Source organism: Lithobates pipiens, unplaced genomic scaffold (genome assembly GCF_037356315.1).
Source record: "Lithobates pipiens isolate NorthernLeopardFrog02 unplaced genomic scaffold, aLitPip1_a1.2 Scaffold_25, whole genome shotgun sequence".
Classification (NCBI taxonomy): Eukaryota; Metazoa; Chordata; class Amphibia; order Anura; family Ranidae; genus Lithobates; species Lithobates pipiens.
This window is the reverse complement of record NW_027507787.1, coordinates 146,880,172-146,897,278: the sequence shown is the minus strand read 5'-3', so window position 1 is coordinate 146,897,278 and position 17,107 is coordinate 146,880,172. Positions and strand designations below refer to the sequence as shown.

General features: G+C 43.7%; 1 protein-coding gene across 1 annotated transcript in view; it reads left to right on the top strand.

Moving 5' to 3' along the window:
• The window catches only part of ATRNL1 (attractin like 1), a 1,004,401-nt gene that overhangs the window by 550,311 nt on the left and 436,983 nt on the right, over positions 1-17,107 (top strand). Inside the window, exons 22-23 of the mRNA XM_077454933.1 lie at positions 12,116-12,210; positions 14,288-14,366. Of these exons, the coding sequence (XP_077311059.1) occupies positions 12,116-12,210; positions 14,288-14,366 (174 nt within the window). The remainder of the gene's footprint in view (positions 1-12,115; positions 12,211-14,287; positions 14,367-17,107) is intronic.

Sequence of the window (17,107 nt, the reverse complement as noted above, 5' to 3'; positions counted from 1 at the left end):
TGTACCAGAGAGGTTGTGTGAGCTGCAGCTCTCCCTCTACAGACAATAGGGGGTCAGGTGTGTTATCTGGCCCCAATGAGGATGGAAGATTGTGGGGATAACCCGGGCGATGGTGCCCCTGAGGGATCCAACTTGAATCCTCAAGCTTCAATTTTATCTGAAGACCTCGGCTATGGCCCTAAAAAAGGGGAACCCACCCCCACTTTCAGAGCAAGTTGCTGATCATTTAAAGAGGATTAAAAAGGAGGAGGGAAAGCTGGTGAGCCTAAAAGCAGAAACTTCTGAAAGCGGAGTACAGGAAAAAGAAAACCATGCATGATAAAGCATGGTGCAAGAAGAGACAGAGTCTGAAACCGGAGGTTAACGTTTTTGGAGGACACCCTAGAGTGGCAGTAGAATCTGGTCAAGGCATTGAAGGAGAAAAGCGGAGCATTCAAGGAGAAGTTCAAGGATGAGGAACAGTTCCAGAAAATGAGGGATGACACCAGTTGCGGAAAAGCATTGGTGGTGGCAGTACGGGTGGAGAGTGAGGAGGGGGTCCTGGATGCTGCCCATGTTATCCCATCCACCTTAGGATCTGTCTCCCTGGAGAAAAAGGTGGCCTCTGCCTCCCTCCCTCCCCAGCAAGCTGGAGGAACAGCACAGGAGGTAGAGGTTGAATGCGGAGGGCTGCTAAACATTATTCAGGAAATGGAAGAACCTTTCAGTTTTCAGTGGATTCTGCTTATGAGGATGATGGCAATGATTCTTTACCTGGACCTGTGAAGGTAAAACTTACTGAGAAGCCATGCTTTGTAAAAACTGAGAGTATGAACTCCAGCATGCAGAGCACAGGACTCTGCAGGAAAGATGGCTGCTATGCCTGCAGTACTGGACTCTGCTACTAATATGTCTGTGACTCTGATCTCTGACAGTAAGTCATCTGTGACTTTGGACTCTGCTGGGGGGGGGGAGGGGAAGGAATCTGCCATTGGTTCTTTATAGGGATGAGCCAAACACCCTCCTGTTCGGTTCGCATCTAGAACATGCGAACAGACAAAAAAATTGTTTGAACAAGAGAACACTGTTAAAGTCTATGGGACGCCAACATGAAAAAACAGAAGTGCTAATGTTAAAGGCTAATATGCAAGTTATTGTCATAAAAAATGTTTGGGGACCTGGGTCCCGCACCAGGGGACATGTATCAATGCAAAAAAAATATTTAAAAACAGCTGTTTTTTCGGGAGCAGTGATTTTAATAATGCTTAACGTGAAACAATAAAAGTAAAATATTCCTTTAAATTTCGTACCTGGGGGGTGTCTATAGTATGCCTGTAATGGGGCGCATGTTTCCCGTGTTTATAACAGTCCGAGAGCAAAATTACATTTCTAAAGGAAAAAAAGTAATTTATAGTACTAGCCCTAGTGCCGGCTATCAATTAATTGTCAGTCCCGACAATTCACATAAAAGTCATTGAACGTCATAAAAAAATAATAATAATAATGCGCGTAGGTCCCCCAAAATTCAATTTCAAAATTCTAGGCCCTTCAGGTCTGGTATGGATATTAAGGGGAACTCCACACCAAAATAAAAAATAATGGCGTGGGGTTCCCCCCAAAAATCTATACCAGACCCTTCTGGTCTAGTATGGATTTTAAGGGGAACTCCACGGCAATTTTTTTTTTTTAAATGTTGTGGGGTTCCCCCAAAAATCCACACCAAACCCTTATCTGAGCAGGCAACCTGGCAGGCCGCAGGAAAAGAGGGGGGGCAAGAGTGCCCCCCCCCCTCCTGAACCGTACCAGGCCACATGCCCTCAACATGGGGATGATGTCCCCATGTTGATAGGGACAATGGCCTCATCCCCACATCCCTTGCCCGGTGGTTGTGGGGGTCTGCGGGCGGGGGGCTTATCGGAATCTGGAAGCCCCCTTTAACAAGGGGACCCCCAGATCCCACCCCCCCCGTTTGAAATGGTAACGGGTACATTGTACCCCTACAATTTTACAAAAAAAAGTGTCAAAATGGAAAAAAAAACACACACCGTGGAAGAAGTCCTTTATTAAAAATAAAAAAAAATAAAAAAGAGATTCCACCGATGTAATCCAATAAATCCATGCTCCTACTCCAGCGATGTAATCCAATTTTCGATCTCCAGTGATGGATGATCTCCAGCAACTCTGACAAGGGGAAATGCCACACGTCACTGGGAAACCTCTGCATTTCCCCTTGTCAGAGGGGGATGGGGTCACGCGACGGGTGGCCCTGCCCTCATATACATAAGAAGCGTCAAGCTGGCACCGCGTCATTGGCTGGGTGCCTCCGGTGGAGGCAGGATCCCGTGCGTGTTCCCCACTGGAGTCGCTGGAGATCATCCATCGCTGGAGAACGAAAATTGGATTACATCACTGGAGTAGGAGCATGGATTTATTGGATTACATTGCTGGCATCTTTTTTATTTTTTTATTTTTAATAAAGGACTTCTCCCACGGTGTGTGTTTTTTTTTTTTAACCATTTTGACACTTTCTTTTTGTGAAATGGTAGGGGTACAATGTACCCATTACCATTTCAAACGGGGGGATCTGGTGGCTTCCCATACCCCCCCCCCACCCGTAGACCCCCACAACCACCGGGCAAGGGTTGTGGGGATGAGGCCCCTTTTTTTTTTTTTTTTTTTTGACGTGGAGTTCCCCTGTATGGATTTTTGGGGTGGAACCCCACGCCATTTTGTTTTTATTTTGGCGCCGAGTTCCCCTTAATATCCATACCAGACCTGAAGGACCTGGTAATGGAATTTTGGGGGACCCCCACGCATTTATTTTTCTCAATTACTTTCATGTGAAAGTGTTTGGGGACCTGGGTCCTGCCCCAAGGGACATGTATCAATGCAAAAAAAAAGTTTAAAAAATGTCCGTTTTTTCTGGAGCAGTGATTTTAATAATGCTTAAAGAGGGATTCCACCAAAAAAAAAATATTAAAAGCCAGCAGCTATAAATACTACAGCTGCTGACTTTTAATAAATGGACACTCACCTGTCCCGGGTTCCAGCGATGCCGGCAGCCGAGGCTGATCGATCGCTCGGCCCTCGGCTGCTGCTGCCGCCACCATTCTAGGTGAGGGAATCAGGAAGTGAAGCGAATCGGCTTCACTTCCCGGTTCCCTACTGCGCATGGGCGAGTTGCGCAGTGCAATAGGAATTCTCCGCGCTGTCACTGGGACCCGTGTGTGTCCCAGCAGACAGCGCGGCAGGACAGGAAATGGCGTAGACTCCCACGGGAGTCTATGCCTGGAAGTGGGTGTAAATACCTGTCTTTGACAGGTATCTCCACCCCCTCCCCCCTGAAAGGTGCCAATTGTGACTCTGATCAGCGGAGGTTCCACTTTAGGGTGGAACCCCGCTTTAAAGTGAAACACTAAAAGTGAAATATTCCTTTAAATTTTGTACCTGGGGGTGTCTATAGTATGCCTGTAAAGGGGCACATGTTTCCCATGCATAGTAGTCCATTATGCTTTACCTTTGCAGGGAATCAAAGAGGAAGTAAACTCATTAGGGTTTACTTCCTTTTTAATAGCCGGCACTAGCGCTAGTACTATAAATGGCTTTTTTTCCTTTAGAAATGTCATTTTTCTCTTGGACTGTTATAAACACAGGAAACATGCGCCCCTTTACAGGCATACTATAGACACCCCTAGGTACAAAATTTAAATATTTCACTTTTAGTGTTTAGTTGTAAGCATTATTAAAATCACTGCTCCGGAAAAAAAGCCCATTTAAAATTTTTTTTTTTTTTTTTGCATTGATACATGTCCCTTGGGGCAGGACCCGGGTCCCCAAACACTTTTTATGACAATAATTTGCATATTAACCTTAAAATTAGCACTTTATATTTCTCCCATAGATTTTTAAAGGGTGTTCTGCGGCTTTTCGAATTTTCAGCGAATACCTCAAATTGGTCGCTGTTCGGCAAACAGCCAATGTTCGAGTCGAACTCATGCCCATCCCTAGTTCTGAACAATCCCCACTGATAGCTGCAGGTGCAGCAGAAAATGCTAAGAAGGGAAATGGCTGCATTATGAAAGGTGTTACTGAAACTCAGGGATGAGTGACAAGGAGTGGAAGACTTTTACCTAAGAGGAGTATGTTGGGGGAGGTGAAAACAGCAGCATTTGGTGTGAGTGAGTCTGCTGGGAGCAGTCGTGCCACAGTTGTGAGGATGAATGTGAATGATAAAGCTGCTGGTAAGGCTGGAAAGAGGAATATATGTGTGTTGATGGATGGGGTGACAGCTGTTGCCTCTGATAGAGAATTGCAGAGCGGGTGGTGCAGCTTTGAGTTCTGGAGTGTCTAATCCTGCTAATAAAACCTATGCTGGGGCTCTGGCTGGGATAAGGGGGTCACATCAGGGGGGCAGTTCAGGAGGGAGGTCTGCTGCTAGTTTGCCATCTGCACCCCTGTCTTTCAGACAGCGGAATGTAGTGCTGCTCAGGTGGGAGGCTGGGGTTGCCCCTCATATAAGGAGGTTGTGGGGGCTGTGGAAGGAGCTGGACCAGTGTGTATGGCTGCACCGACCACTGCTCCCCGGCATCTGAGGACTAGAGGGAGTGAGGCATCGGGGGATGGAGTGAATGATGGTGGGGGTGCTGTGTTTAAGGGTGGGAGGATTGGTGTGAGTGGGGTGGATGATGTGGGTGATGGTGGATTGGAAGGGGAGGAGGCTTTGCAGTCAGGATTGTCTCATGATGATATGCAGTGGTTGGAGGCAAAAAGAAAGTCTGAGGAGAGGAAGAACAAGAAAGATGTGCCTGAACCTGGGAGGGAGGAGGTGTCCAATAAGTTTGACGTGTTTTCTGAGGTGGAGGATGAGGGCTCTTCAGGTGATGAGTCTGTGAGTTACATGAAAGAGGAATCACAAGGAACATTAAAGCTTGTAGGGTCTCCGAGTAGTGAGGGGGGTAAGCAGGCTAAGAAATTGTCAATCACCCTGATGGCGGTTCCCACTCCTGACTCCTTTGAATGTGACGACTATTAATGTCGCCAGCATAAAATCAGTGCTCGTAACATGGCCTTATTTTTGCTCAGCAAGTTTGATGCTGATATTTTCTTTTTGCAAGGAACCCAGTTGTCTAGTTTGGTCGATATTCATCTGGTGAAGAGGGAGTGGAGGAGCGGTACTTTTTTCATGCATGGTAACCTGTTGGTGGATTAGGAGATGCATGGTCTTAGACGTCTCCATTGGGGGGCAGGACCTGCGCCTGATCGACATTTATGGACCCCAGGGAAAATGGGACAGAAAATGCCTCTTTGTGAAGATCAAGCCTTTTCTTTTTACAGCAAGTTGTCTTTGGTGGTGATTTCAACACCATCACTAAGACATAGGACAGGAAAGGTACTGGAGCCAGGCTGGACTGTGACAGCTTTTTCTATCAAAATAGCTGGAGAGGCAGGTCTGGTTGATGTGCATATTCATTGCTGCCCAGGCGGCTCAGGATTCACTTTTCAGCAAGGTAGGAGTCAGAGTAGAATAGTTTTTTTTTTTTTTTTAACTCCACCTTCTCGGCACCAGTGTGTCAGGTGATGGAGTTTTCCAATCACTGTATTCTGTCTGTGAATAGCAGGGAGGGTACCTGGAAGCTGAATTCAGCACTCCTGGATGATGAGAAGGTTAGTCAATCCTTTGGGGGGGGGGTTTCAGGCACAGGTATAAATCATGGAGGACACCACTCGCCGTTTTCACATGCTGCCCCACCGAGACAGGTTAAGTAGTGCCAGGCAGGCAGTGAGGGGGTGGGGGGGGGGGTTCACAGTGGCAGCATTTGATGGACACGGTGGCAGCATTTGATGGGTAAAGTGGCAGAGAGGAAGGCGATGGCTTTGAGCCTCCGAACGCCTTTTCAGAGCCCCTACAGGAAATGTAGGTTTTAGGCATAATTTTTGATCCCTGGTGATTACGGCCTGGCAAATTGGCAAACAGCTACCCCTCCCCCTTACACTGGCCCTCTTATTACAAAGAGCCCCCCCAGCACATATCTGACCCCCCCCCCCAAGCGCCCCCAGCACATATGGGCACAGAGGCTGTATAATGGGCACAGTGACTGCATTTTATGGGCACACTGGCTGCATATTATGGGTACAATGGCTGCATTTTATGGGGCACAGTGAGGCTGCAATTAATGTTTTTTTTCCAGAATTTTTCAGTTTGCCAACCCATCCTCCTCGGCATGGCAGACGTGTGGCTGGAGGTCAGCGGTCACCGATGGATGGATTGAATGATGGGGGTGGGAAGGGAATGAGAGTGGCTGGTGCAGAATGCAAGGTGAATGATGTGGGGGGGGGGGGGAGTTTGGGGTCGCATCCTGATGGCAATTAAATCTCAAAAGGTTTCTTAGCCTGGATTGTGTTTAAGTTGAGGTTCAAGGTTTGTAGTCTCTTTTTTGTTGTCATTAAAATATGTTTCTTTACTTGCTGATGTAAGCACCCTTGTTTTTGTTGTTTATTTAAATATGTTTGTATGATTTTATAATAAACATAAATTTACACTCTAATGTCCCACCATTGTTTAATGTTCTACCATGGTCACACACTATTATACATTTTTATAGCTCTGACATATTCCACGTTGTTGTACAGAGAGCACTTTAGAACAAGTTGTGAAATCCCGTTTTTTTTTTTTTTGTTTTGTTTTTATTAAATGATTATTTATAGGCAGAATGTCGGGTAGGGTGTTGATTTATATGACATAAATCACTTAGAGTAGAGACAATATTAGAATCTCAGAGTTTGTTTTGAACATTTTCCAAGGTCGTTGTTCGAAATTTCCTTGAAGCCGCTGTTCATTTTTCTACTGTTTTTTTTTTTTTTTTGAAGAACTCGTTACAAGATAAACTAGGTTTAGTCCATACGCTCTTTCAATAGAAATGAAATAGAACCAGTTATCTTCAAAGTGTGATGTGATCCTTTTCTTCCCTAAGACTCTAACTGAAGTTTCAAAAGTGACTGATCATGGACATGTTTGTTGACATGATGATGAAGGTTGAGATTTGGAATGATTGGCAGTGTGTTCACTCTTAAAGGGGTGGCCAAGTCAGAAGGTTTATTTATCTTAATGCACTGCCTTAACCCTCTTGGGCATGGAGTTCACCAGAGCTTTACATGTTGCCACTGGAGTCCTCTTCTACTCCTCTATGATGACATCACGGAGTTGGATGTCAGAGACCTTGCGCTCCTCCTCCTTCCGTTTGAGGATGCCCCACAGATGCTGAATAGGGTTTAGGTCTGGAGACATGCTTGGCCAGTCCATCACCTTTACCCTCAGCTTCTTTAGCAAGGCAGTGGTTGTCTTGGAGGTGTGTATAGGGTCGTTATTCTGTTGGAATACTGCCCTGTGGCCCAGTATGTCACAGTACATGTTGGCATTCATGGTTCCCTCAATGACTTGTAGCTCCCCAGGCAGCCCCAGACCATGACACTCCCACCACCGTGCTTGACTGTAGGCCTCACCTGGTTGCCGCCACACGCTTGACATCATCTGAACCAAAGAAGTTTATTTTGGTCTCATCAGAGCACAGGACATGTCCTTAGTCTGCTGCAAACTGTGGGCTTTCTTGTGCATCATCTTTAGAAGAGGCTTCCTTCTGGGATGATAGCCATGCAGACCAATTTGATGCAGTGTGGGGCGTATGGTCTGAGCACTGACAGGCTGACCCCCCACCTCTGCAGCAGTGCTGGCAGCACTCGTATGTCTATTTCCTAAAGACAACCTCCGGATATGATGCTGAGCACGTGCACTTAACTTGTTTGGTCGGCCATGGCAAGACCTGTTCTGAGTGGAATATATCCTGTTAAACTGCTTTATGGTCTTGGCCACTGTGCTGCAGCTCAGTTTCAGGGACTTGACTATCTTCTTATAGTTTAGGCCACCTTTATGTAGAGCAACAATTCTTTTTTTCAGATCCTCAGAGAGTTCTTTGCCTTGTGGTGCCATGTTGAACTTCCAGTGACCAGTATGAGAGAGTGAGAGCGATAACAACAAATGTAACACACCTGAGACCTTGTAATACTAACGAATCACATGACACCGGGGAGGGAAAATGGCTAATTGGGCCCAATTTGGATATTTACACTTAGGGGTGTACTCACTTTTGTTGCCAGCGGTTTAGACATTAATGGCTGTGTGTTGAGTTATTTTGAGGGGACAGCAAATTTACATTGTTATACAAGCTGTACACTCACTACTTTACATTGTAGCAAAGTGTCATTTCTTCAGTGTTGTCACATGAAAAGATTTAATAAAATATTTACAAAAATGTGAGGAGTATACTGTGTGTGTGAAAAAAAAAAAAAAAAAAAAAAAAAATATATATATATATATATATATATATATATATATATATATAGTAGATATTTATTTCTTAAAGTGAACCTGACAGTAAATAATTGAGGCACCCTGTGAAAAAAGACTAACAGGTAGGGGACAAGTTCTTGGTGGATCAGACACACCGTGGTTCCTCCCATCAGCTGCTAGCTTATGCCTGGTACACATGATGGGATTATCAGCCGAATGATCGTCCGATTCTTTTTTTTTTTTTTTTTGAATGCTAGTCTGCATATCAAAAATGAAGAGGTTACTCAACTTATGAAAATTCTCATACGACAGAATACAGATTCAGAGAGGATTGTAATGTAGTGTATTGTATTAGTATTGTATTTTCGTACGAATACTGTAAAGTAATGAGTAAATTAAAATCGTATGATCCGGTATTGTACGAGAAAATTTTTTGTGTTTGTCCCTTCAAATAATTTTGGACAAACTGCCAAGATTGGCTTTCAAAAGCTGTGTACCAGCGATCATATTTTTATACAATCTATTCGAAAGCAGAATTTTTTGTCTGATCTGATCATGTATACTAGGCTTTACTGTTTACTGTCTTCTAAAGGGGACTTGATATCTGACACACCCAGAAGTATTGAATAATGAGGGCCGAACAATGGCTTAGTGACTAACATTTCTTCTCTGTAGCACTGGCAACCTAAGTTTGAATCCTGACTGGGACATGGCACAGAGTTTTGCATGTTCTCCTTGTGCTTGGATGGGTTTCTACTGTGTTTTCCAGTTTCCTCCTCATTCTAAAGCCTGGTACACACGTTAAGGGATAAGTTCACCTGTTTTTAGAGTCCGAAATCAGCGCAGCCGTGTGGCCCACAAGGCCAGGTCATTCATTTACACAGCTATGTGTGTGAATGAATTGCAAGCCCCAACATTCTTTATGGCTGCCGGCTTGCAGTTTTCAATGAACTACCATGGTGCTGTGGAGCGCCGTGGTAGTTCACTGATTCTTCCTGCTATCTGCTATACAGGCTCCAAAATAAATGCACTTTCTTTTTTTTTTTTTTTTTTTTTTTTTTTACCTGCAGAAAAAAAAAGTGCATTCATTTATTTTTTCTAAAAAGCGAATTTGTACATTAAGCTTTTTTCGTTCAAGCCAGTGGCTGAATGAAAAAAAACAAAGGCTGAGAGGTCGCTGTGCTAACTATGTGATGTTAGTACAGCAATCTACCCCACTGTGCTATTGTATTGTGACAGGGGGACCGCCGGAACACACTGGCTGCAAGTTCTGATTGAATGCTGATCGGCTGCTAGTTTTCCAACATGCTCTTTCAGCAGAAGCCGATTGGGTTATGTCGGACAGGCAGCTGTACAAACGGTACAAAATTTGTCTGGTTTATAATGCAACGGCTGTTTTCAGCCTGTGTGTACAGGGCTTAAAGCGGAGTTCCACCCAAAAGTGGAACTTCTGCTCATTTGTCTCCTCCCCCCCTCCGGTGCCTTTCCGGGGGAAGCGGATACCTGTCTTTGACAGGTATCCTATCCCCAATTCCAGGAGACCAGGCCATTGTGAATTATGTCAGCAGCTCGGCTCCCTCCTCCTTCCCCCGACACCGGGCCAGTTGGAGAGCGCAGCAGTGCCTCGCACATGCGCAGTAGGTTCCCCTACCGGCAATGGTGGTGGCAGCACCTGACAGCTGATGGAAACATCAGCTGTGGTGCCAAAATCGCTGGACTCTAGGACAGGTAAGTGTCTGATTATTAAAAATTCTGCAGCTACAGTATGTGTAGCTGCTGGCTTTTAATTTTTTCATTGGTGGGTAGACCTCCACTTTAAAGACATGCAGGTAGGATACTTGACTCCTATCTAGATTGGCCCTAGTTTATATGTATTCATGTGAGAAAGAGGACATTAGATTGTAAGCTCCATGAGGGCAGGGACTCATGTGACAATATGTAAAGTTGTATGGAAATTGTAAGCGCTATATAAATACCTGAAATTAATAAAATAAAGACCGTCATAGCTTTTTTACAGAGCGAGTTGCAACCCACCGGACAAATAAGAATGACTCACCTGATTTGTTATACTAGCAAGAGGGTTGCTTTAGAGTACATGTAAACCTAATAACTCAAATCTCATTTAATGTTTAATATGTTATTGTAATTTCAAAAGTCATTTTCAATCTAGTTAAATTTGCAGCATTAATTAAAATGAACCCTGGCGATCCTGGCATAAAGCACTTCAGTTCAGAAGCATAACTAGAACTTTCAGAGCCCCAAAGCAAAAAGCCATGAAAGACTCTCCTGATCGCCGGGTCCCCTTTCCTCTGGTCCCAGGGCCTTCCTTTCCGAGCCAAAGGCCCCTCCCCCCTGATCTTGGGGCCCTCCCCCCCGAGCATGGGGCCCTTCCCTCCGAGTCTGGTGTCCTTCCCACTGAGGGACCCTTTATAAGCCACAGTGCTGTGACTTATTATGCAACTTGCCACACATAAATTTTCATGACAAGTCAAAACACGTTCATTACAGTGAGTGCCCTCTTAATGTGACTCAAGTCACAGCGATAAAAATGATTCCTCCTTGTATGTGTATCATCTGTTAAACTGTAAAACCTTAATAAAACAAGATTGAACTAAATAAGTTTCCTGCAATACTTTTTTGCGACTTTGGTGCTATTTGAATGCTATGTATTGGAATGATATTTTAAGTTGCAAGGAAATCACAAGCAAGTCGCATTAGTTTGGGGTCGCAGCAGTGGTTAGTTTGGGGTCACAGCAGTCCCGCAGCTGTACATTTTCACATGTTCTGCAGCAGCCCCCTTCTTGCCATCTTGGGGGTCCCCCTACAGTGACGGAACACCAGGGCCTGGTCACAAGTGCAACCTTTGCGACCCTGGTAGTCCTGCCACTGCTTCAGTAATAGGGTGGCAACTCTCTGATCCTGTCCCACAGTTGTGTTCCTGCATTGTCACGCAATGCTATACAGCCATCACTGGAGTGTAATTACTGGCTGCAAAGAGGCTGCAGGAGATCAGCAGCCCTGAGATGTAACAAAGATGAAGAGGATTGTGTGTGTGTGTGTGTGTATGTGTGTGTGTATATATATATATATATATATATATATATATATATACATAATAACAATTATTATCAATGGAAAGTGAAAATGTAGGTCATACCCTTCATGTGACTAAATGAGTATATTTTGAGGAGGATGCATGTTTAATAATAATGCTGAACACACTCATCTTTTATGGAGATACCATGAATCTGGATTGATTCAAGAGCATGTATGGAGTTGTGGATTGTCTTTCATCTATTCATCACATTGGCAGCTGAACAACTGCACATCCTGCACCCGACAGCTCAGGAGGATTCCTATTAATCTGGGGTAGTAGCACCTTTCTCTGTTGTTGATGAATAATATAATAATAATAATAATGAATAATACACATTGCATGGAGCAAACTAAATGTTATCCAGGTAGGGTTTATATCACTTTAATACGCATATGGTGTAATAAAAGAAACACAAGAAGACATGAGCAGGCAGATTTTTCTTTTAGGCGTTATATATATATATATATATATATATATATATATATATATATATATATATATATATATATATATACGCCTAAACGCCAAAAAAAATAAAAAATCTGCCTGCTCATGTCTTCTTGTGTATATATATAATGTATGTGTGGGTGTGGTTTTTCTGATGATCCTTCATAGATTGACTGATGTAAAACTTTTACTGTAGGTATATGGACCCTCTCATGTTCTAATTTTGGATCTCTGGTGTTTCTCCACAGACAGTTTGCTGATTGACTATCAGTTCACCTTCAGCCTCATCCAGGAGGATGATCGCCACCACACAGCCATCAACTTCATTGCCAACCCCGAGCAGGTGAGCCGCTACATCCAACACGTCATCGCCACTGGACGTCAGTCTGTGTCCATAGCTGGCCTTCACAGCGTTGTCATGCGTCTGTGATCATCCATAATTAGCCAGCAGCCTGGCTTGTGCCGCAGATGGTCTTACAAATTCCATTTGGACTGTGGTCCCTGAGTCACATCCCAGATGTCATCAGTGGGTGACGAACTTGACAAAACTGAGGATGTGATGACAGATGAGGCTGAGCAGAACTGTGCGAGTTTTTCACTGCTACCAAGACAAATTAGTGTGAAGGAAATCATTAGGATTTATGTTAGAAAGTGAAAAAAATCATAAATCTTTGTCAATTAATAAAAGAATATCAATAGGTTCTCCCACCTAGAATAAAGATTTTTTTCCTGGACAAGTGTTGGTTGTGACATCTCCCACAATGATGAGATTTCCCTGCAGTAGTTTGTGTCTCTGCCCCGCCCACAATGGTGAGATTTCCCCGCAGTAGTTTGTGTCTCTGCCCCTCCCACAATGGTGAGATTTCCCCGCAGTAGTTTGTGTCTCTGCCCCTCCCACAATGGGGAGATTTCCTGCATTAGTTTGTGTCTCTGCCCCTCCCACAATGGTCAGATTTCCCTGCAGTAGTTTGTGTCTCTGCCCCTCCCACAATGGGGAGATTTTCCTGCAGTAGTTTGTGTCTCTGCCCCTCCCACAATGGGGAGATTTCCTTGCAGTGATTTGTGTCTCTCTGTTTCAAAACACTAACTAAATTACCAATTCAAACTGATTTGATTATTTTGGTTAAGCAAATCACATTCACATTTGTATCTAAAAATCTGAAAATCATTTGTAGGATTATAAATTTCTCATTTAAGTCAGGAGGAGTAAGATGATAGCGCCTTTTTAGCCTTTGTGGTTAGATGTCATTGCTCAGAGCACCAACCTTTACCTACGTCTGCGGTGACGCTATATGCTGGGAGTTGTAGTTCCTCACAAAGTTGCCCTTGACCGCTGTATGACCTGTAGCAGACGGATTTCTCCCATGCTCCTAATTCTCCCATCATCCTATACTATGTACATGTTCTGTGTCTGCACAGTCTCAGTGTGATTGGTTGTTATGTGCACACATTATTTTACATCCTTATTAATACTGCAGGATGTAATTTCCGCCCTAACGCTCTCTTCCTCTTGTGTTGCTAATTTAGTTATTATTACATCCAGATCTCCCGCTAAGCTGACCCGGGCACTGATGTTTATACGCGGTGTGTGTGATGTCACTGGGTGTCAGGCTGCACTCACACCTCGTAGTATGCTTCTGCTTAAAGACATTAAAGCGTAACTCCAATTTTATTGAGAAAAAAACATTCCCTTCTGGGAGATCATTGTACATTACAAAGATTTTAACAAACTGTGTTGCAGATTCCTACCTTTTGTTGTTCTGAAGAAATCCCTGTGTGTTCCTCTGTGCCCCTGTGCCAAATGGGTCTAATGGGAGTTGTTTTATAATTATCAATCAGCTGCAGGGCTCTAATGAGGAATATTGCAGGGTCTGCATCCCTTTAGACGTGTTCCTATTGAGAGTATCTCGCCAAAAATGAAATTTTTGTTGCAGGGGATACCTGAAATCTCACTTGCAGACTTCTGGGAAAATCAGCGAGCCAATCACACAAGCAGGAAATGTTTCTGTGAGATGTTCTGTATACATTCTGTGTACAGAACACCTCCAGGTAGCCATGTTGCATTTTACTGAAAATTACAGCCCTGCAGATTGAAAAGGAAAGGTCATTTTTATATAACATTCAATTAAAATATGTCTTGAGTCGCAATTGTATGCTCTATATTATTTTTTCTTTATTTGCAATCCCCCCCCCATGAAAGCGGAGTTATCCTTTAAAGCCACACTCATCGTAGTGTGATTGTTTGATTGTCTGATCCTTTAATGAGCTATATATATGATTGCTAGATTGCAGTGTGAATGTGTGCATTGGTCATTTTTATTCAAGGTGATCATATAATTCGGTACAATACAGTATAAAATTGAAGTGATGAAGAGTTCAGTTTAGCTTATCTGGTTCAATGTTTTTTTTTCTCTTTCCAGTCAAACAAGAATTTGGATATTTCTATTAATGCATCCAACAATTTTAACCTCAACATCACATGGTCCATCGGATCTACAGGTAAGATGAGTCCCTGTGAGCATATGATCTGCATCTGAGATGTAAACTTCCATCTTTAAATTTTACCTATAGGTAAGCCTATAATGAGGCTTACCTATAGGTAGTGTAAATATCTCCTAAACGTGCGCCATTTAGGGGATATTTACTGTACAGTCAGCCAGTGACATCACTGATGCATGCGCTCTAAAGGAACGGCTACCCATGCCATTCCTTCAGGGCCCTGTGACGTGACCAGCGGCTCCCACACGCATGCGGAAGAGTGACTTCATCGCAGCTTCGGACAGTCACAGAGCCTAAGTCCGCGAACCCGGGAGCAAGTCGTGTGAAGGTGGAAGCTGGCTTGGTTTTCAGGTAAGTTTTTTCAGGTAAGTTGCACATAATGTGCTAGTATGCAAAACATACTAGCACATTATGCCTTTGCCTTTCAGGTAAGAAAGAAAAAACAAATGTGTAGCGGTTTACAACCACTTTAAGAGCAGGCCTATTCAAATCGACATTTTTTCCTTAGAAAATTACTTCGAACCCCCCAACATTATATATATTTTTTTTAAGCAGAGGCCCTAGAGAATAAAATGATGGGTGTTGCAATATTTTATATCACACAGTGTTTGCGTAGAGGTTTTTCAAGCGCAAATTTTTTGGTAAAAATACACTTTGAATTAATTAATTATTAAAAATATTTTGTTGAGTAAATAAATACTAAACATGTCATGCTGTACAATTGCACACACCCGTGGAACGTGACAAACTATGATACATTAAATTATTCATAGGCAAAGCTTTAAATGCCTTGTACAGGTTACCACTTTAGATCTGCACAGAGGGTCTGGTGCAAGAACTATTGCTTTTGCTCTGGCGTTTGCGGTGATATTTCATGTGTGGTGCGATCGCTGTTTACGCATGCAGGACCGTTGCATTGGTTCGCCTTTGAGTGCAATCACGGGGGGATGGGGGGGGGGCTTTAGAAATTATATTATTTATATATTTTATTTTTACACTTTCTTTCAAAAGAAATTTTGGATCAACTTTTTTGCTATCACAAGGGATGGACAACATCCCTTATGATAGCATGGGCAGTGACAAGTACTCTTTACTGAGAGATCTGAGGTCTATTAAACCCAAAATCTCTCCTCTGCCCTGAAAAGCATCAGAACAAACCAATAAGAATTTGATCTCATGTTTTCCCAAGCCAGTAATGGCTTGTTTACATCTTGGAGAATCTGGAAGGGACAAAATACTCATCGCTTCTGGTTTCTTAGACCATAGAGATGATTTGAGGCATTTCTGTCCTTGACCATCTCTATGGTCAGCCCGGGGTGCAGTCCCGGGCTCCTTGGTTGGATGGGAGTCAGTGTAAACGAATGGAACAACGTTCCTAGGGACACTCACTTCATAGGTGTTCAATGGGCTGCAGAGCTGATGAGTCCAGTCTGATGACCGAGGGGGAGGTGTTTATTTCAGCTCCATCTGAAGCGTTCGGCTTGGAGGCAGAGGTGTAATGCTGCACGCTGGGTGGTAAGGATCAAGCTTAGTCACCAGATGATATCAGCTGTACACATAGGCAGCTTAGAGAACGCTGCACTGCTTGCAGTGCCGCTTGTCCGAGCGGCTGTGGATCACATGAGAGGCTTGTCACGTGGAAGGCTGTGAAGGGGAAGGTTGCTATGCCGACTCTCCTGCTTACATGTTTCGCGCTCCTGCGCTTTGTCAAAGCTCTTCATATAAACATTTCTCTGAGCGGCCATCTTTATTTCTTGAGGGTAACCATTTACTAATGAAGGTGGAGAGAGTTTGTCAGGCCAGAGGAGGGTAGAGGCAGTAACATGCGGGTGGCAGGCATCATCCAGGCTCCCTGCACAGGCAGATGCATCCCTGCACAGGCAGTCCCATTTGTGTCAATTGGGATGCAGCTGATGTTCCCAATTTGACAGCCGTGGGGGGGGGGTGGTGTGGCTCTGAACAGACACTGTCTGCGTGTGGGACCACACACCCACAGAGCTGTCAAATTGGGAGCAACAGCTGCATCCGTGGAGCAATTGACATGAATGAGGCTGCCTGCACGGGGATGCACAAAATACCTGTGCATTCCCATGGGGGCAAACACGGCCTTTGCACTGATCTACACTTAAGTGCGTCCTTGTGAATGAGGCCTTAGCATTATGATGTGTTGCGGTAATTCATACTGTATGTGGGCGCTTATACCTGAATTCATAATTCATAATTTTGTTAGGGTCCTGCAGTATAGCAATTGTAAGTTGTAAAATTCTAATTTACATATCTCAGTATCAGAATCCCTAAGGCCTCATTCACATTGGCACTCCTGCGCTTAGCTTTTCATAATGCAAGAGAAGTTATCTGGGATGTATAAACAACTTTTAAGTTCCCATATCTTTTTCTCCTGCATGTGGATGTTCCTGGTTTAAAGCAGATTTAATCCTTTATATATAATAGTCACGTTTACACGAGTTTATCCATTATTTAGCTATTAGAGTGTCTAAAAGGGTTCTGTATGCAGCTAGACTGACTGCGCCTAAACACAGATAAATCACACAGTGTGAATAATAACATTGAAAAATATTACATGCATTTAGAAAAGTCTTCTAAATGCATATAAACACAGACTTGACAGCATCATTGTGAATGAGGCCTAATGCCGGGTACACGCTGGCCGAATATTGGCCGAAATCAGCCAGTCGACATTGTATGTATGTACAGCTCTCACAACCAGCTTCTGTGGAACA